The sequence below is a fragment of the Scardinius erythrophthalmus genome (genome assembly GCF_964197995.2).
Source record: "Scardinius erythrophthalmus genome assembly, chromosome: 2".
In the NCBI taxonomy this organism is placed as follows: domain Eukaryota; kingdom Metazoa; phylum Chordata; class Actinopteri; order Cypriniformes; family Leuciscidae; genus Scardinius; species Scardinius erythrophthalmus.
The window spans coordinates 26,878,208-26,900,813 of record NC_138222.1 but is presented as its reverse complement, the minus strand read 5'-3'; the positions used below and the strand labels follow the sequence as shown (position 1 = coordinate 26,900,813).

General features: G+C 38.8%; 1 protein-coding gene across 1 annotated transcript in view; it reads left to right on the top strand.

Moving 5' to 3' along the window:
* Window positions 1–22,606, top strand: part of arap2 (ArfGAP with RhoGAP domain, ankyrin repeat and PH domain 2) — a 107,375-nt gene that overhangs the window by 26,298 nt on the left and 58,471 nt on the right. Inside the window, exons 5-9 of the mRNA XM_081359734.1 lie at window positions 2,917–2,981; window positions 3,700–4,044; window positions 5,153–5,222; window positions 12,690–12,810; window positions 16,892–17,070. Coding sequence (XP_081215860.1) covers window positions 2,917–2,981; window positions 3,700–4,044; window positions 5,153–5,222; window positions 12,690–12,810; window positions 16,892–17,070 — 780 coding nt within the window. The remainder of the gene's footprint in view (window positions 1–2,916; window positions 2,982–3,699; window positions 4,045–5,152; window positions 5,223–12,689; window positions 12,811–16,891; window positions 17,071–22,606) is intronic.

Below are 22,606 nucleotides of genomic sequence, written 5' to 3'. Positions count from 1 at the left end.
TTGGATGTGTACATTGTGATTATATTGGCTGGGTTTATAAAAGTTAATAAAATTGAAAGGATCTTTGTTTGGTGCATTTGGAAACAAACATTGTCTATTTCTAAATGTAATCGCGTGCATCGCTGATGATTATACTGTCCGTGTGTTGAAAAAAACTTCGATTAAACACACTCGCAACCAAAGCGGAGACGTTACAGCGTTGCCAGTGGCACTGAGCGGAGTTTTGCCGCTGTAGTGGACACGCACCGTTACTGCTAATTAGGGGTCGACCGATTAATCGGTCGGACGATTAATCGGCCGATTTTTTGCATTTTTTAACATAATCGGCATCGGCCAATATCCAGTATTTCAAGCCGATTATTAGGCGGGCGCATCTGTGGGCAGCCTAGTGTTGTTGTTGTTGTGGAACAGGTGTGCGACGCACGCTGCGCCTAGAGTCATTCTCCAGCGGAGTGAGCAGACCTCATCCAGTGCCTAAGGAAGGAGCTAAGTTCCATGGAGAAAACTCCTTTATATTTAATTAAAACCTTTTGATATGTTACTGCCAACGTCGAGAAAAAATATGAATAGGCGACATGACGTTCGGCTACTTTGGATATTGATAGCGTTGTTGAGGTTGCATTAGCACAGCAGAAGGGTTGCTATCATGTCACAATAAGTAAGCAAGAATTTTGCAATTACAGACAGAGAATCTGAGACTTTTATCTGTTCTGTGTCTTATATTTGAGAGGGTTGTCACTCAATGCAGAGAAATAAGTAATAAAAAAAGTGACCAACGCACTATAGGTTAGTGAAGGACTGGCTTTGCTTTGCTAGCGTCGATGTTGCTAGGGTTGGGTAGCTACAGATAGACCCGGTGCTAATACGGCACCGGTGCCTTAACGACCGTTATTTACCGGACCGAATATGAATGCGGATTTCTGTGCTTCATTTCACTGTTATGCCTGTGCTTCTCTTGGATGCTCTGAAAACGGACGTTAGAAACGTAACGCTAGTCAGCAGTTAACTTTAGCATACCGTTAGCTAGTAGCTGGATTAAACACTGTTAAAATGCCGGCCAAACAGTGTAATGTGTGACTGTATTGTAGACTAGGGGTGGAACGGTACATGTATTCGCATTGAACCGAAACGGTACGGGCGTCACGGTTCGGTGTATACATTTACACGGAGAATACATGGTATAAAAATAAATAAAACTCGCATGCAAAATTAATACATGTTATGCGGAACTACTACTACGGGTTCTTTAGGGACACCTAATCTGTAGCTCCGCCTTAGCTCTGAAGCAGGCAGCGATGTAAAGATTGCAATGCTGGAATCATAAACTGTCTATGGCTGGAATATGGTGTGTGTGTGTGTGTGTGAGAGAGAGAGAGAGAGAGAGAGAGAGAGAGAGAGAGAGAGAGAGAGAGGCGCGCTGGGCGCGATCCGTGTTTACAGTTGCAAAGTGTTTACTTATATTTGTGTGTGTGTGTGTGTGTGTGTGCGCGCGTGAGGTGCGGATGCGATCGAACAGTGGAAACATAAAAACATACTCCGTCATTTTGTTTATATCCTACAAGACATCATTCAAACTGCAAAGTGTTTAAGTTACTGTTAATTAAAATGTTAAAGAAAACAAATATATTAATCTGAAATGTAGCAAATCAATTTTCAATTCATTCAAGTACAATTACCAAACATATCTCAAGGTCTTTTGTACAAGTGCAGATTGGTCAAGTGTTCAATAAATGTTTTTGTTGAGAAATCTTGTCTATCTTAAGTAATTATTTGTGTTACATTTTATCTTTCAAATAGAGGTTAAAAACAAGCACATAATCGGCCAAATATCGGCCAAAATAAATCGGCAGCATTAATCGGCCATCGGCCGACCCGGATTTCAAAAGATAGGCATCGGCATCGGCCTGAAAAAAACCATATCGGTCGACCTCTACTGCTAATGTTAGCCTACTAGGTGTCGGCGATGACCGCCAGGCGAATGAGGATATTCTTCTTGGGGGAGACAGGAGGGAGGAAGACTCGGGTGAGGAAGAGGACATTAATGAAGGTTTTTTTGGGCAAACGTGAATTGACGCTGTCAATGAATTGATGTACATTTTGAATTGAGACATTTGAATATAGTGCTCACTGCTCGTATGCCTACATGTATGTAGTTGGACAAGTTAGTAAATTACATTTGAGAAATCACCTTAATTATGTGTAATGAGCTCACATGTAGAGCATATTCCTATTCTTAACACCTCTTCCTTACGAGTTACAGTTTCAGTAACGCTGTCTTCACACCTGGCTATTTTGGAGAATTTGTTTTCAAAACCTGGCGCGTTTTCTACTTTAGTTGTTTGTTAGGGAATCATGAATTATGGCAGTCACTCTCGGATTCACATCGAAATAATCAGTCTGATTTCGACTGAACGGTGTGGTCTCGGCCTGATTGAAAACAAGCTCTTGATTGGTTTGGTTGTGATGATAAAGCAATCCGACCTAAAGGACCAAGCAACCAAACTGTATCATTCATAATGGGAAATGTTAGGTTAAAAGTAGCATTGTCTAATACTATTTGAGAGCACATTACTTGCAGTTGAAAACCAAAAAGCACCTCTTCATCTTAAAATGTCACCGCTCTACGAAACAGGTGCATTTTCCCACACTTACTGATACATTTTATATATATGTAACATTTTGGTATGCTTCAAAATGTTTCCCTGTGAAAGCTAAACAAACAATGGAGAAAATACAACGTAACAATTTAAGTCTCTAATTTGGTCTACCGGTCTGGACATGCCCCAAGACATGCATAAAAAGGGTGAATGGTGTTTTAAAACATAATTTCGAAAATAGGCTTGCTTTTACTTATAGTTCATAGAAGTGTCTAGAAGTGTATTATAGAGTTTCATCTTGCTTGTGTTTGTTTTTCAGGATTTGGGCAAAGATGTGATGTCCAATCAAGGAATAAAAGAGAACCTGGAAGAGCAGACGTTGAGGTAAACAATGTGGTGAACTTCAGTGTCATTTAGCTTGGACTTTAACAACCTAATTCTAAAATAATAAACTTTTATGTGAAGTCCTCAGATTCTTGCTGGTTTCTGTTATTTTAACACACAGTTTGTAGATTTTCCAAACGCCCTACTGTGGTAAATGCCCTATTTTTGGCATTTGGTTTCTGGCATTTGTTCCATTGTCTTTGGTTTGTAGTCAAGTGGTTGGTAGCCAACTTACTTTTAATCTACTTTGGATGTAAATACATTTTCAGTAATTAATTAATTATAAATTATTCCTTGCATATCCTCATCAAAACTGTCTATTCTTAAAGGGATAGTTCACCCATTAATGAAAATTCACTCACCTTGTGTTGTTTCAAACTTGTATGTTTGGAAGAAGGTTATTAACCAAACAATTTTGGTTACCACTGACTTCTATTGTATGGACAAAAAAACACTTGTCAAAATAAACATTTCTCAAAATATCTTCTTTTATGTTCAAAAAGAAAGTCAGTCATACAGTACAGGTTTGGAACGACATAAGGGTGTCGATGAGATAATTTAAATTTTTTTGGGGGGGTAAACTATCCCTCTAGAACTAAATATGGTCATCATTTAAAACAAAAGCAATGAATGAAAAGGAAATTAAATGGAGGTACTTGTTGTTATTTAGCTTTGTTCTTATACCAACTTAACAAATGTATTCTTATTTTTTTTTTAGAAAAAAGCAGACACGTGCCAAAGAAAAAACATACAATAACAAGCAAGACCTTTCCAAGCAACATGTTGATAAGGATGATGGTTACTCCATTGTCCAAGCGTCCACACTTAGTCAGCGATTGGCTAATGAAAGCTCTTCTAATCATCCTACACCTCCGGCTCTTCTCTTGAGCACTGGACCATCAGCTGTGGCCCAGACACAAACAGTTGTGAATGACATATACAGTATGGCAATGGATGACCTACCCCCTCAAATAGAAGTTTCCATTTCTCCCTACGCCTGCTTCTATGGGACCCGTAACTCTGCCACCAAAGCAGGCTGGCTGGACAAACTCTCCCCTCAAGGGTAAGGACCATACAGGCCTCTGTTTGATGCTTTGCACTCTTTGTTTAAACTTCTCTTTTAGGATTAATCTTGAGAATGCTGTCAGTCGAGTACTAAAACACACATCAAAGTATCAATGTTAAGGAATAATCGCACATAAGTGTCGTTCTAACTCCATATGGTGTTATTTCTTCTGTGGAACACAAAATATGCACTTCACGCAGCTTTTTGCCATACAGTGCATGGAGACCATATGACCATAAAAGACTCATGCATTTCAAGTTCTCTAAAGCCGCACAACAACGGGAAGCTGTACTCTACACCGCTGTGAGCTGACTGTGAAGTGCCCAATGTTCTGAAGCTGTTTTAAACCCACTGTATATTAAATACATTAATAGATACATGATCTCATCGAGCAGCCGTTTCTGTTTCAGTTGAACTTTTTCCATTTGAATGTTACAAGACCAAGACCACCTCCTTGTACAAAAGTTTGGCGATAGTAAGAATGTAAAAAAATATATAAATTAATGATTTTATTCAGCATAGATGCTTTAAATTCAAAATCAAAAGTATGTATAACTTTTACATTATTAGAAATGGTCAAATAACTGTCAATAAGAAGTTTCTTTGGCACCAAATCATCCTATTAGACTGATTTCTGAAGGGTCATGTGACTGATGACTGGAGTAATGATGCTGAAAATTGTGCTCTTTTGACTGTATTTTTGATTAAATAAATACAGCTAAAGAAGTCTTTCAAAAGCATAAAAAAAATCTGACTAACTCCACAAACAGAAAAATATTTTTGAAAACAAGTGTACAACGCTTTACCAAAGACAAGGCTAAAGCTACAACTTATTTCACACTTTATTTTGGTATTAGTTTTTACACGTTAAACCCACTGTTAAAAACAGCCTTCCTGTTTAGGTGTTTTCTCTTCCTCTTCATTCGACTACTAGTTGACACACCACAATGCCAGTTGAGTAGACAAACTGGCCAAAATTATTGATGTGGCCCTAATAAACCCTCAATGATAGTAATTTTAATCTTGTATCATGACTAATGTTGTGAATCACCCATCACATTAGTTTTGACTTTTGTCAACATGACACTTCATTTTGTACTTGTAGGAATCGCGTCTTTCAGAGAAGATGGGTGAAGCTTGAAGGAGGAAATCTCACTTACTACAACAGCGATAAGGTGACACACCAATATTCACTAATTCTCACACACACACACCAGGGCTCTGCCATGTCATGTTCTTGTTTCAGTTTGAGTGTGGAGCGCTGCGCTATGACAAGTCTAGAAGACTCAGCATGTCAGTTTAAAGGATCTCAGAATGTCCAAACTGCTGCAAATCCCTCTCTTAATTTCCACTTTCAGTGGGATAAAACTAAAATGATTCTCCATTGCTGTCGACTGTCACTCACTCTTTTTGCGGATATAGGTAGTATTATCACAGTATGACAGAAAAGGCACTGAATGCAGGAACGAGGTGATATCATCAGTGTGAAACAGTGGGGGTAGAGGACACTTTAATAGAAATGGAGGAGGGTGCTTTGGGTGTATCATGATCTTGTCTTTCCTTTAGTCCTTTAAGCCTAATCTAAAGAGGATCATCAGCCACACACACGTTTTATAGGATATACACAGATGAGCCAAACATTATGACCACCTGCCTAATATGCTGTTGGTACTCCGTGTGCTGCCGAAACAATGCTGATCCGCAAAGGCATGTTACTCCTGAAGGTGTCCTGTGGTGTCTGGCATTGAGACGTTAGCAGTGGATGCAAACATGTAAATTGCAGGTGACATAAGGCAGTTTTTACATTAACGTCTAAATCTAATTATAAAATTGGTTCTACTCCAATTTGTTGTTGAAATCTAATTGACACAGTGGTTTTCATAACTTGTTTTTCTGACGGATTTATTTAAATTAAATAATTAAAGCATCCCTAATAGCATAAGTGAAACATAATGAATATATAGGCTGATGTAGTGCAAATATTTACCATTTTGGGTCCGTAAGATTTTTTACTTCTCGTGTAATGTTTCTTATTATTATCAATGTTGAAAACAGTTGTATTGCTTAATATTTTTGTGGAAACTGTGATAAATTAAAAAGAACATAATTTATTTGAAATAGAAATATTATCTACATTATATATACAGTGAGGAAAATAAGTATTTGAACACCCTGCTATTTTGCAAGTTCTCCCACTTGGATATCATAGAGGGGTCTGAAATTGTCATCGTAGGTGCATGTCCACTGTGAGAGACATAATCAAAAAAAAAAAAAAATCCAGAAATCACAATGTATGATTTTTTAACTATTTATTTGTATGATACAGCTGCAAATAAGTATTTGAACACCTGTCTATCAGCTAGAATTCTGACCCTCAAAGACCTGTTAGTCTGCCTTTAAAATGTCCACCTCCACTCCATTTATTGTCCTAAATTAGATGCACCTGTTTGAGGTCGTAAGCTGCATAAAGACACCTGTCCACCCCATACAATCAGTAAGAATCCAACTACTAACATGGCCAAGACCAAAGAGCTGTCCAAAGACACTAGAGACAAAATTGTACACCTCCACAAGGCTGGAAAGGGCTACGGGGAAATTGCCAAGCAGCTTGGTGAAAAAAGGTCCACTGTTGGAGCAATCATTAGAAAATGGAAGAAGCTAAACATGACTGTCAATCTCCCTCGGACCGGGGCTCCATGCAGGATCTCACCTCGTGGGGTCTCGATGATCCTAAGAAAGGTGAGAAATCAGCCCAGAACTACACGGGAGGAGCTGGTCAATGACCTAAAAAGAGCTGGGACCACCGTTTCCAAGGTTACTGTTGGTAATACACTAAGACGTCATGGTTTGAAATAATGCATGGCACAGAAGGTTCCCCTGCTTAAACCAGCACATGTCAAGGCCCGTCTAAAGTTTGCCAATGACCATTTGGATGATCCAGAGGAGTCATGGGAGAAAGTCATGTGGTCAGATGAGACCAAAATAGAACTTTTTTGTCATAATTCCACTGAACGTGTTTGGAGGAAGAAGAATGATGAGTACCATCCCAAGAACACCATCCCTACTGTGAAGCATGGGGGTGGTAGCATCATGCTTTGGGGGTGTTTTTTTGCACATGGCACAGGGCGACTACACTGTATTAAGGAGAGGATGACCGGGGCCATGTATTGCGAGATTTTGGGGAACAACCTCCTTCCCTCAGTTAGAGCATTGAAGATGGGTCGAGGCTGGGTCTTCCAACATGACAATGACCCGAAGCACACAGCCAGGAAAACCAAGGAGTGGCTCTGTAAGAAGCATATCAAGGTTCTGGCGTGGCCTAGCCAGTCTCCAGACCTAAACCCAATAGAGAATCTTTGGAGGGAGCTCAAACTCCGTGTTTCTCAGCGACAGCCCAGAAACCTGACTGATCTAGAGAAGATCTGTGTGGAGGAGTGGGCCAGAATCCCTCCTGCAGTGTGTGCAAACCTGGTGAAAAACTACAGGAAACGTTTGACCTCTGTAATTGCAAACAAAGGCTACTGTACCAAATATTAACATTGATTTTCTCAGGTGTTCAAATACTTATTTGCAGCTGTATCATACAAATAAATAGTTAAAAAATCATACATTGTGATTTCTGGATTTTTTTTTTAGATTATGTCTCTCACAGTGGACATGCACCTACGATGACAATTTCAGACCCCTCCATGATTTCTAAGTGGGAGAACTTGCAAAATAGCAGGGTGTTCAAATACTTATTTTCCTCACTGTATATATATATATATATATATATATATATATATATATATATATATATAGTATGCCTTTTGCAGTCTTAACTAGAATAGGGTGAATGATGGCAAAACAAAACCTGCAGCCATGAGGCTATTCTATAGTGTTGCAAGTGGTTTCCATGGCATGGATAAGTTGGCCCTCTGAGCGTTTTTTAGTATGTTTATGTTTGGATGCTGGATGGTTGCTTACTTGCTTCCTTCTATGTAATAATAATTGAGGACAATAATTTAAGTGACAATTTGTCTTAAAAAGCATTACTAATCAAGAAAACTACGTAAAGATTCAAAGAAATTGTCCTCCAACTGATTGTCCTCAGCAGACACATTCTCTCCTTAGTCTCTCTTCTCTGATTGAAATGGTTAATCTCAATCACTGCTCACTTCTTGACATCACATAATGATGTCATCAATCAGAGACCTCCTTAAGCGTGGGAGAGAGGCAAGCACCGCACTCCCACTGGTTTCCTGTAGGACCCTCGGGGACGGAACAGCATGGTCTCCCCTCAAACTTACCTGATGTTTCGTCAACCTTGCGACCAGGTCTGCAACGTCAGGGGATCCAAGTAACACTTTCACAGAGTTTTGGCATTTATGTGTGAGTGAAAGAGGTTTAGAGTGTCACCTGTCAGTAGGCAGGGTGTGTGGAGATGTTTGGGTTGAGTACAACTGTGTAGAAAATCCAGAAAAGCTCAAAAGTCCTCTGGGAGTGCCAGTGGAAAGCTTTCTCACCACCCGCCCTTTGTTTTTGATGGTTGTAGTCATCCAGTTTAGGGCAGATGTGAGCTTCCCATGACCTGCAACTATACTACTTTGTCAAAAGTTTGGAATAAGATTTTTTTTTTTTTTTTCAAAGAGGAACATGTATGTTTGTGTGGTTTTTTTAAAAACGTTTTTGAAAGAAGTCTCTTATGCTTACCAAAGCTGCATTTGATCAAATACACAGTAAAAAACAGCAATGTTGTAAAATGCTATTGCAATTTTTGTTTTAATATATTTTAAATTATAATTTATTCATGTGATGGTAAAGCAGAATTTTCAGCAGCCATTACTTCAGTCTTCAGTGTCACATGATTCCATTATGCTGATTTGCTCCTTAAAATGTTAAAAACAGTTTTTTGCGGCTTAATATTTTTGTGGAAACCGTGATGCACTACCATTCAAAAGTCTGGAGTAAGTAAAAACATTTTCTAAAAAGAAATGGATACTTTTATTCTGCATGGACATATTAAGTTGATCAAAAGTTACAGAAAAGACATTTACATTTACAGTTTTCTGTTTCACATAAATGCTGTTGTTTTCAACTTTCTATCCATCAAAGAATCCTGAAAAATTAATTCCACAAAAAAGCAGCAAAAACTTGAGGACCAGTAATAATTGATAATATTTGAGCATCAAATCATAATTTAATGATCTCCGAAGGATCATGTGACACCAAAGACTGGAGTAATGACTGCTGAAAATTCAGCTTTGCCATAGCAGGAATAAATTCTATTTTAGAATATATTATAATAGAAAACGGTTATTTTAAATTTGAATAATATTTTACAATATTACTCATTTTATTGTATTTTTAATCAAATAAATGCAACCTTTGGGTGCACAATAGACTTCTTTCAGACACATGAAAAAAAACCTGAATTATTCAACATTTTTGTCACATAGTGTATGACAGCAGATCTTTTAGACTACTACATTCAGCTGTGTGCTTCTGGCTGGTGTTGGACAATACAAAAAAAAATGCAAATGCATTTTATTGATTTTTACTCCACACAGTACATTTAAGTCAGCTTACACACTTTGCTCACTTGCAGTAGCGCTCCTCTACCAGGTGGTGTCCCCATGGCTCCACTGCAGAACTAACCCAGTGAAAACAAAAGCTAATGGCATCACAGCACTCTCTGGGTCTCTGATCAAATGCAGACTTCATCAGTCAGCCTCTTCAACTCTATTGCATATTCAGATGTATATGTTCTTGATCAAAGTGCATGTATAGAACAACCTGCTGTGAGCATGGCATGCCATCACAGATGTGCACAAACAATACGAGTACATTCTGCTGCTATAAACTTTTTTGTGCGCCGTACGTCTCTGTGTGTTTGTATAAGCACACACCTACTTAAACCATCTCTAAACTCTTAATGGATGCGCTTGCGTTTGCACATGTACTCTTTAAGCCCCCTTCATCATTCCGACCCTGAAAATTGTAATTATAATGAATAATTAATGCCAGCTTAGAGAGCGCCTCATTATTGCCACTTAGCTTCCTATAAACATGCACACCTCTTCACTTTTATCCCCCTTTACTCTCTTCCGCTGCTGTCCAGATTTTAGACAGAGGAAGTCTCATTAAAATGCCAGGGAGTTCACAGCCATAACACGGCTGCGGAGGGAAGGATGCAAAATTGGAAAGAAAGAGCGAGTGAGGAGCGAGATCCCGGAGAGGGGTGATGGCTGCCCCCTACCATAATTAGGGTTAGCTGTGCCCATCGTTGTTAACATGCTGCCTTAATTTGAGAAGATGGTGCTCTCTCTGACCCCTACTTTCTCTCTCTTTCTCGCTCGCAATCTCACGCTCCCTCTGCTTTGTGAGCTTCTCTTCCTTGATCCCTTGGTTCTTCACTCATTCTCACTCTATCAAGCAATCCCCAAGCTATCATATCCTCTCTTTTTCTCATCCTCTCGGTTTTTTTCGCTTTCTCTCCCTCATTCGTTCTCTTCCTGTCTTTCTTTGGCATTACCTCTTCCATTTGCGCTAGCCGAGGAGGGGGTCCCTCACTAAATCTTCTCTTCTATTTCTGGATGGACGAGTTCTAGAAATAGTGCAAGGTCATCATAATAATTAACAGCCAACTGAAATGGACAAATTAATCTTTCATTTTTTCCCCTGTCTCCTTCTCTTCTCTTGCCTTTTTTCTCTGTCTGTGGAGCTCACTGTAGCTCTGTTCCTATACACAGTGAACTACACTACTTCCTACAGTCTAAATAGGCAGCAATCTTCTGAAGCATTCTAACTGAAATTGAACCTTCATACGCAAATGTTTTGGAACGACCGACACACTGTAGGCAGCAACTCGACTAAACTTTCAATAAGGGCCAACAACATTACACTTAATCATAAATGTTCATAGTACACTCAAATTCTGGTAAAAGTTTTATTATTATTTTTGTATCAATTACACTTTAGAAAAATATTATTTATACTTCTCAGTATTTAATAAATAATATATTTATATATATATATTTTATATTGTATATGGTACCGTTTAAAAGTTTGGGGTCATTCTTATTATTTTAAGAAATTAATACTTTTATTCAGCGAGCATGCATTCATTTGATCAAAAGACAATAAGACTGTCAAAAAACAAACAAAAAAAACCCCACAATTTTAAATAAATGCTATTCTTTAACACTTTCTATTCATCAAAGTATTCTGAAATATATCACAATTTCCACATAAATATTAAGCTGGATAACTGTTTTCAACATTAATGATAATAATAAATGTTTCTTGTGCAGCAAATCATCTTATTAGTATGAAGTCACTGAAGACTGGAGTAATGATGCTGAAAATTCAGCTTTGCCAACACAGGAATAAATTGCATTTTAAAATATATTAAAATAGAAAACAGTTATTTGAAATAATTTCACAATATAACTGTTACTATATTTTCCATCCAATAAATGCAGCCTTGGTGAGCATAAAGAGACTTCTTTCAAAAACATTAAAACATTTTTACCAAACCCAGATATCTGAACGGTAGTGAGCGTACCTTGAATTCATTTTTTTTCCGCTGAGCTCATCACAGTGCATACTGGGATTGCCACCTTCACATAAAGATCTATGCAACGCCACATTAGTATTCGGCTAAAACAAGGTCGCTCAATGAAGATGTCTACCTTTTAGAACAGACTTGTCACCTATGTTGCCTAAAATGCTCCTTGCGTAGGCAGCTCACTGGGTTTTGAAACAGCTCTTGTCTCCCTCTCATTCTCTAACTTCATTTTCAGTTCTCCACAGCATTTGCCCTTTTCTATCCATCACAGTCTGCTGTTTTAGAGCGGCTGGAGTGCTGCGTATGAGTTCTGTAGACTAAAGGAGGTCTCACAGAGCTCTATTGCTGCTTTGGAGGCTTATGTTGGTTTGAAGCACACAGAGAGACCAAACACTCCTTTCTCTAAACAACGAGCTCTGTTTCCCTCATCTCTTCCCACAAAACATCAGACTATAAATACTGGAGTGCCAAGCCTGTTAGCTGGGGACTGGTATTAGGAATCAGGCCTGCTTGAGTGTGTGAGTGTGTGCTTGACTCAATCCATCTTTTCTTTTTTCTTTCATTTCTTTTTATTTTACAGAAAGCAGATGTATTATGGCTGGATTGAGCTTTCTGTTGGAAACAATGTATGAAAGTGATGTTGCAGTGTTCGTACACTACCAGCCAAAAGTGTTGATACATGATGGTTCTCATTCATTATTATTGATTATTCATTTGCATTGCATTTTAGAATATTAGTGAACTCGTCAATTATTTAATAACAAAAAATGAAGTATCAGAATACTGTAAATGTACACCAACCAAATTCATGAGGTGACTTATGAAATGTTCTGTAAGCAGAAGGGTTTTCCTTCACTATTTGATCCAGTGCATCCAAACATGTTTTTTTGTTTTGTTTCGTTTCAATTTTTATTTTTATTTTTCAGGGTTTTGTTTTTGTTTTCATTTGTTTGATAATTCATTATATAGGTTTTTAAGATTGTGAGAGACAAAAATTCAGTCAAACATGTCTAATTATTTGACTGGTAGTTTGTCTGTCCATACGCACTTTGTGCTATATGAATAATTGTTCTGTCTCCCTCATTCTTTGCAGGAGATGTACTCGAAGGGCCTGATACCTATTTCAGCAGTTAAAAAAGTTCGCGCTCTGGGTGAAAATAAGTTTGAGGTGGTCACCTCTGTAAGAACCTTTGTGTTTCGGGTAGAGAAAGAAGGTGAGCCTCTTTGCTTTTTTGTCTATCTCACATTTCGACCCCCTTACACTAATCCCTTTTAAACCAATTCACTTCCACTCTCTATCTTTTATCATCTCTGCTATAAGATAAGATGCTCTGAGGAGATCTTTCACAGCACACCCAATGAGAGAGCGAGAGAGAGAGATAGAGAAAGAGATAGAGAGAGAGAAGCCAGACTTAAGGAGAAGCTGAAACAACCGAGACAATGATGATAGCTTTAGATTTAATATGTACAGTAAACACCCTGTTGGTGCATATTGTTGCCACACCATTGCCTGCACATTTGATGTGATATTTTCTTAATAACCAGGCGAGGCCTGGTTGCGCTGTGTTAGTCGTGTGTTAAAATATGCGGTTATGGTAATGGGCGTGACATTTCCAAAACACGCTTGAAGTAGTGGTGGAACGGATCACAAAAATCACGGTACGGATCATTTACGGTTTTTGAGCCACGGGTCGGATCATTTTTCGGATCAGCAAATAAAAAAAATATATATATTGGCTATTTTCCGGCGTCGGGCCGTCGGTGAAGGAAGGAACTCTGATTGGCTGTTCAGCTTAGTGAACGAGTCAGTGCTTTTCCCCCCGACGCAGGCAATGCGAGGCGGCAACACAGTCGGCTTTCATCAGCGCTAGTTCTTTGGCGTCGGTTTGGTGTGTACCGGGCTTAAGACCGACTGCACGGACCGAAAAAACTGACATACATCCGTTTCTTTCTCAAAACCGTTTCACTTATGACATAAACGAGAGCATACTTGCCGAGACGAGCATTTAGACGGATATATTGATATAATTTTGTGTTTATGTGTCCTTTCAAGGGCAAGGAAACGCGAAAGAGGAATCAATTCGGTGTTCGAGCACTGTCTGAAATGCACCTCGCTCTGCGCGCACGTGCTGCGAGTTTTCGGAAGAAGGGGTTTTATTGAGAATGGAACTAATCAGAGCGTTTCTTACAGATTATGTGAAAAATAATGTGTTTTTGTAACATTCAGGAATGAAAACCTGTTCTAGGTAACCTGTTCCTGACCCCAAAAACATAATTACTTTGTACATAATATTGCCTCTTTAAAGGAATTTTCTCCTACAGAAGTCTCAAAATGTAGTTGACCTCTTAAATATGTATTTCATTTTATATTTTGTTCCTAATGCAATGAAGCTCAAACATTTTTGAGTGTTCCATAAATCTGCAAATACTTTCTGTGGACACTGAATATCTGTAAACCTAAGCATAATACATATGATTTGTCATTATTTGTAAATGGAGCAACTTGACTTTCTCAAGGACATTCAGACTGGTGAGATTATTTAACATTTCATAAACCTTGCAGTAAAAGCAACAGTGCAAGGGTGAGCGGTTCACCATGAGCCAATCAATTACCATGTTATTGACATGGCCTTTTGCTTTCCGCATCACAATTACTGTGGTAAATCTGTGGCTAATAGCACTGCTGTGTGCCATAGTGTCCTAGAATATCAACAAATAATGGTCTCCTCAGTACCTCCATTCTACCCAGCTCTTGTGTAATGACCTTTGACCCATTGTAAGTGAATTATTCTGAGGGAAGTCAGTTAAGGCATGCATTTAACTGTACTTTTCACCATAAGAAGAATTCAGAGACAGAGAGAGAGAGCACCGGTCCGATCTGCTCATGCATCTTTAAACAGCTTTATAGCAGTCTGAAAGAGTCATCAATCTTAAGATAAACACAAGAGAGGAGGAGAGAGAGAATGAGTGAGTGAATGAAAGAGCTGGAAGTGGGTGGTCATGGGATGAGCACAAAAGATAAGAATGAGAATTAGTGTTAGAGATCGAGCTGCACATTGGGAATCATTTAGATGCACAAGAGTGTGTGAAAACATTCATGACATCCACTCTTTCTGGGGCAGTCTTCAACTGTGCAGGTCTCTTTTTTTTCAGAGAGAGTGTAATATTTTGTGAATAACAATGTTTTCATGGAGAAAGGGAAAGAAAGGGAAAGAATATCTTTCACAGCCACCAATTTTCGAGGTTTCAGACTTTATAGGTAACCACAAAGTGCAGTTTGTAACTTTCTGTGAGGTTTTATTGAAGCCATGGTCACTCTCAGTGATAACTGGGGCTGTAAAATGAAACGGTTTGTTTTATTAAGAAAGTCTATATAATCTGCAATCTTTTCTCATGGCAACACATGGGTTTTCAGTTCTCCTGTCAAGTTGTTTTTATCCAGTTATCTGAAACCAAATCTGCTTTTCCACCGTTGGGCCGAACAGTTCTTATAACAGTAAGGAACGGTTTGTTGTATTTCCACTCGAGCTTGGTTCGGCCGTTCGCGGCCCGGAATTCTCTAACCAGCCGTGCTGAACCGTGCCAGTAGGATGCGTGTAGTGACGTCGCCACTCAGGATTGGTCACTTGTCTGTTGCCTGGCTACCAGTTTCTCTGTAGCTGGCAGAGCGCTATTTGAGCGAATAAACACACGTTAATAATAAAATTAACAGAAAAATCTGATAATCCTCCATAATGCAGTTGCTATTTACATCTTATTCCATCTGTAAAATCTTGCATTGCCAAGGCAATGATTGACGCATTTGTATTACATTCCAAAGAGCTCTGTTATCAGCTCCACATTGGAAAATTAAATCATATCCGTACCTGCTGGACCGGATCAGCACTGAATGGAACAGTTAAGCAACGAGAATGGTTTGGCCCAACTGCGGAAAAACAGCTTAAACGATTTCGGTCACAATTTAGATTAAGGTCCAATTCTCACTATTAACTAACTAGGTATTGGGTAGGATTAAGGGATGTAGAATATGGTCATGCAGAATAAATAAATACATTTTATAAATATAAAATTATAAATGTCTTTACAGTCAGTTTTAATCAATTTAATGCATCCTTTCTGAATAAAAGTATTAACTTCTTACTGACCCCATGTTGGGACCATGCTAACCAGCCGAACTTTGACCTTGATAGACACACACGCTGACGTTTAGCAATAAATGGAGAAAATGTTTGTAATGGATTAAATCATATTCATAAATCAAACCCAGGTGTAATGTTTAACAAAAGTAAAGTTATCTGCACTCTTTGGTGTTATTTAATTATTACCTATGAGTAAAACTCCCTGACAGCAATCAGGCAAAAAATACTATACACATGTCAGTCGATAAAGTGTGGGGAAAGCTGTTACATTTTTTCATTATTACAGGTTTGTATTCCAGTCTTCCTTTTCTTGTACAATGTGAGGAATACAGAATGAGATGTGTGAGCTAGGCAAGTATAGAGCAATATTGCCAAAATGTACCTCTCTCAGGTGGCTTTAGTTTATTATGAGTGTCAAATACTGAATCAAACATTTGTTTTCATAATCATAAAATAGAACTATTGAACTTAAGTTAAGTAGTCATATATAGTTATATATCTGATGCACTAACACTTACATTGCGCCTAAAAACTCTTTTGCTGACTACGAGCAAAATTCTAGTTTTGTCTGAAAGACATTGCACGCAGAAACACTCACCTTTATTGAAATGAGATCCTGCTCTCTCTCTCTCTCGCTCTCTCGCTCTCTCTCTCTCTCTCTCTCTCTCGCTCTCTCGCTCTCTCTCTCTCTCTCTCTCTCTCTCTCTCTCTCTCTCTCTCTCTCTCTCTCTCTCTCTCTCTGGATGTGGCAGGTGCTGTAGACCTGCAGAGGATAAGAGTATCCAGCTGTTAATGTTTTTTGGCTAGTGTGTGTGCTTGCAACGAATTTGTGCAAGCCCCTGTAGCCCTATTTAAACAGCACAAGAGAACCCTCTCAGGCTTCCTTCCCCCATCTCACAAGCACACACACAAACACAGAGGCAGACGCAATACAATGAGACACAGGGGCTTTTGCATACCTGCTTTGTTTGCAGATTTAAAAGTTTATAAAGTATAACAATAATATTAGACACTTTTTCCTTCCCTTTTATTCCCGTGGCACAGCACGCATGCATACCTGCGCGTTCACCAACATACATCAAACAGAATGCCAGCGTTCCTCCACAGTTACGCTCACCACTTCTTACCTCCCTCCATCTTCTGTCTTCCCTCTAAGGAGAACGTCAGGATTGGCTAGAGGTTCTCCAGTCTGCAGTGAGCTCCCAGTCCTCCATTTCCCATCAGCCTCGCAAAAATAACACAAACAGGAGTGGCTATGTCGAGCTGCGTGGCCTCAAAGGAAGAGTCTACCTCAGCCTCATGGGAACCAGCTTCAGACTCTGTAAAACAGACCAGGTAGATCTATATATATTTTTTTGTTAGTTTTTTTGGGGAGGGGGATCCCATCCATCCATCCATCCATCCATCCATCAATCACTCTATATTTACTCTTATTTTTTCTTATTCCCCCTTTGTTTTTTGTGATATAAGTAGATACTGTTTTGTCATTTTAGTAAAATAACTGAAACTTTCACACATTTAAAAGTAGTAGGACGTGTGTTATGTTCTCCTTCCTATGTGAATGAGCCCATATGCTGAGAGTGTAGTTATTACAATGCACACGCAAGCCATGGCACCTCGCATGCAAATGTATGTGATCTATACCCAATTGGTCTCAGTTTTAAATGAGATTAAGCAGAGAAGGTTATTCTGTGTGAATAGACGGCACACACACTTTATCATCTCTGTTTGTCTTTCATTATTTTCCTTATTAGCACGAGCAAACATCTTTGTCTTCATTCTGCAAGGAAATTGTTTTTCGTCAGGCGATTTAGCATGCGGAAGGGGGAAAGAGAAAGAGAGCAGTGAAAATGGAAATTGATTGTATTGTTTTTGCATTAAATCCCCTCTGTGGCAACCACTCCGACAAGTGGTGAGAGAAATGGGAGGGAGTGGAGGAAAAGATGGCATGGGGCAAAAGTAAAGGAGTGAGGGAAAGAGGGAATGAATGAGGAACTGGGCAGAGAGACAAGAACGGAGGGATAACAGAGGGAGGTGAAGACAGCAGTGACTGTTGAGGGATGAAGAAAACACATAAGGAGCATCAAGATGGAGAGAAGGAGACATAGAGAGAGAGGAAAAAGGTGCGGTGGTGGGTAGCTCGGTTCATGTTCAGTGAAGTGGAGTATTTAATTTAACAAGATGAACGAGCTGCCCAGGACGCTGGTTTTTTCCCCCCTTCCCGTCTTGGAGAGGATGAAGTGTGCTGCCCTTTTCTCCTCTGAGGTCGGGCCATGATGTTTCCCCAAGGTAATGAAAGCCAACCTAACAGGCAAGCCCAAATCACGTGATGCCACTACAGTTTAGTGCTACATCGATTTTTGATTTCCTTACTTAAATTATTTGCTCCAAAACAAAGAACACAAAAATACGAAGCACATTGGTGCTGGAATGGCACTTTGCAGGGTCTCTGATGGCTAACGTTTAAAGTTTAAAAGGACAATTAGAAGATGTCTGAGGAAATTCTTGAATTTCAGCCTGAGCTCCCAATGATACGGGGGTCTAAAAATATGGTAACACTTTATTTTGATGGTCCCTTTTAAACATTCTGTTAACTGTAAGTTACTTTTTTTTTTACAACATGTCAACTAATTCTCATTAGAGTTTTAGTAGACTGTCTGCTTAAAATCGGCTAAATTTTTATTGTGATGCTGCCCCAATACTGACTGTAAGTTTAACTTTTCAAGTACGTCAGCTTATTCTAACACTAACCCTACCAGTCTACTAATACTCTACGAACATTCTAATGAGAGTTAATTGACATGTAGGTGCAACTTACTTAGTTAACAGAATGTGTTAAAGGGGCCATCAAAATAAAGTGAAACCAAAAATATGTTTTGTTGAAAAGTATGTTAGCTTAGGGGTTTACAATTTTCTGTTTTGCTTGTTTTAGAAGGTTTGTCATTATATGTTTATTAGAGATGCATTCATTTTGTCAGGTTTCAGGAAGGGATTAGGCAAGAAAGCAGATGCAGGGAACAATGGGCTTATTATTAAATGAGACGAAACAAACAAAAACTACCCCGTTGGGTAAAAAGAGACTGGCAATGGGCAAGGCAGGGCTGGACACGACAAGTCGGGTATGGCAGGACAAAGTAGACCCCACTTCATTGATAGTATAGGCTTATGCTGAACTTTATTCTTGTACAAACAGATGCTGTATTAAGCAGTATATAAAGCATTGAATGAAAATGTCTTTGAAAAGTCTGTTTTTGACAAATATTGCAGTTTTTCACTTTAGCTGTGGTAAAGTATGCAAACGCAGTGCGAGCGTCACTACGGGAAACAGGAAGTGTCGGACTTCACGTCTCCGTTTGCACCTCCTGCACGCGCCAACTCTCGCCGATCGGTTACATCCAGCCGCAGCCGATTTCCAACACACCTTACAGCTTGTAAGATGGGAATTGTCTGAGAGCTCCTACTTGTACCACATGACCACTGTACCACCTGATCGCTGAGATTCATTTAGGAGTTGATAGTGGTTCCATAGAAACGCAGAATTCCCATTCCGAGGGCGTGAGCATCTCCGAATGTAACATCACATGCTGTCATCATGAGACTACGATAATTACGACATGGTGTGAATGCTGCATAAGACAATCAACAGGAGAGCACATGGCACATAGAAACAAACATGACAAGCCATGTACTCACACCAAACATGACAAAAATAAGAGCACATGGCCAGTGAACACAATCACAAGCCCCACAAAACCGACTGCGTGTCCACACTAAATATGACAACATGAAATGCGACCAATAAAAACACACATTCTACACAGAACAAGACAACACAAGAACTCCTGGCCAATGAAAACATAAAGCATGCGCTCTACAAAACACACGAGATGAGAGCGCGTGAGTGAAAGAACGAACACTAACCCATGCACTCACAACAAGAGACAAAACATGGAGCATGAATGCCTGAACCCCAACACTGAACCGTGTCGGGATCTAAACACCATGCTCAGCACATACAACGTATCACGCGAATGAAAGAGCGTACGGCCCAAGCGAACTCGGAACTGCACACTCAATGACAAGACAGTAGGAGTGTCAGGGCGCTGTCATTTGCATTTAATCTAATTTCGTTTTACTGAAATGAAGAGTACGCTGTGGATGAAAGTTGAAATTTGACAACTGATTTCACACATATATGTAATCAAATTATTTGTGCTATAAGCTCTGAGTTGTCTTTACTAGCTGAGCAAAAAATAGTTTTTTAACAAACAAACAAAAAGATTAAGAAGCTGTTCACATAGGCAATGTTCTGTCTGAGCTGTTTTTAAAAAAAATTGTTTTTATATTTGGTCATTACATTTGAGTCTTGCTGTTTGAGTGTTAACTATTCAGCTCTCGACACAAGTGCTGCAATTTTAATACACCGTATCAAGTTTAAAGTAGTTCAGCTTTGACAATAACATCTCAAGAACCCTGTTCCGTAATGTTATGCTGTTTTTAAACCAGGGCCATGCAACATTCAGAATGCGTGTACTGGAACAAAGAAAAATTGGAGCACATACACGCATAATGGATTGACCAACAAACTGTCAATCATTTTTGTTCTTTTTTTTATTCTAGGGTGGTAAAACTCTGTTCTGCCCAATGTAACCCCTGTAACCATATGCAATCCACTCTATTTGTGAAAAGTTTTTAGAAACCTTCTTTTGGCCAAATTCTAAGACCTCATCACATGTACCCTTGACAGTAAAAACAAACCTGTTGCAATGAGCTTAGTGGAAAAAAAAATCTATCCAACATAGAAAAAGATGAAATGTCTCATAAAAATAAGTATAATATGTCTTAACCAATTTTAACAATACTTTTTCAGTATTTTAATCTAATCAAAATGTACTATTAAAATACCAAACTCTCTGCAATCAGCTGTGAAGCTGTTAAATCTTCTGCATGGTTTGTGTGAGAGTTTCTGTCTATGCAGAACTTTCCAAATTTTCCAAATTCCAAACTTTCCATTTATGTCACTTGTCCGATTTGATTTTCTTCTCACTTCCTGAGAAGGCAGCTGAACGTGTGGCAATGAGCAAGGCAGCTCACTTGGTTTATAACTGAGCCTTAGGGTTCTGAAATAAAAGACTGGGGGTTGTTTTTATGTTACAAAAGAAGGTATGAAATGTCTAAGTTTTTGTGTAAAATAAGTATAAAGAAAAGAAAGACCTTGCAGTGTATTATGAGTAATGTGTCCGTTTAATAGAATTTGTGATCTCATTCTCTGGTCATGACCTCACTGCGGTTGTGTCAGTATCACTCTCTCTCTCTTTACCTCTAACTACTCACACCTGTTCACACCAGACTCTCTATTACTAGATAAGGCATGTGTCACTACTTTTGAGTCGCTCTGAGGGAGTTTTCCTTTTGACAGAGGTGGTAGACTCTCTCACCAAAGATGACTCAACTCATGATGCAGTCCGAAGTTCATTCATTTCTATAACACATATTTCAGAATGTCTTAAGGCCACCAAGGACGAGACCTATAACCTTAACGTTTTAAATACACATTAACGATGTCAGTGTGATCACTTTCAGAATGTTTTTTTAGCTGATTAATCATTAAAACATTAGCACTCAATCAGAATCCATCAACTTTAAAGAGCTTGAAAATTTAAAACAGCAATTATTGTGGACTCTAATATAGTTATCAGTGTGAACGGGCCTTTACTTTGAAAAAAAATCATCCTTTTGAACCCCCTCAGGTTCTTTAGCCAGGTGGATCTTGAATGCAACTTCTATGATGAATCTTTGATGATCAATTTGCATAATTTTTGTGAGTAAAAATGTGTGTCTTTTAAATGCTGTGGAATCACATATTAATGACTGCATTTGGTGAGTCCAATTGAGTTCACCTTTCACAGATCATTTGCTTTATAGTGAAAATTGTGTCATCAACTGGCTTTCATGACACTCAAATCACAAATGAAGTCATTATCGAAAATGCCAAATGCTGATCTCTTCCACTCTGCTGTCAAGTTGCTATTTGCAATTTTTGGCTTGGTTCACTTAAAAGGGTCCCCTGCAAAACCCCAAAGAAAACTAGACTAACATGTCTTAAGGCCCGATCACACCAAGAGCCTTAACAATGAAGATAATTAATGATAACTATATTAGCATCCACAACAACGAACGTTGACGCTCTATGCTCGCTCCGGGTTTGTCGTCTGCCGCTTTAAATGCTTGAGCTCTTGAAAGCAGGGTGGATTCTGATAGGATGATTGACTGTCAATGTTTTTATCATTCATCAGCTGGAAAAAATTGCTCTGAAAGTGATTCCAACGATATTGTTTCTCTGTGTGTTGTGATGTGGACTTTATTTTATAATTAGAATGATTTTTAGAACTATATCTTTATCATTATTGTTATCGTTATCGTCCTTGGTGTAAATGAGCCTTTAATCTTACAAAATTAAATAAGTTTGTTTAAAAAATACGTTCATTTTTTTTGGTCGTCTTGAAGTGGCCCAGGACTTAAATAATAAACAATAACTGGTGTAAAAATAAAATCAAATATAAAATAAAAATGGCTACCCACACTTCATACTTGTATAAGTAATGCCTTGAGAGGGTCGATGCAGTAGCCATCTCCTTTCTTCTTGTCCCCTTGAGGTCTTTATATTGCTGTTGTCCTTGAAGTATTCGGTGAAGTCTGTAAATAAAGTTTGCTGTGTATTTTCTGCTTGTTCTTCATTCAGACGCTGATCAATGAATCAGCAGGTATTCACCCTCCAGTGAGCTCTCTGTCTGTTCTGTGCTCTCCTTGACCCTTCTCACACAACAGTTTCCTTGCATTTTATAGTTAGCTTCAGCTTGTGAATATGTTG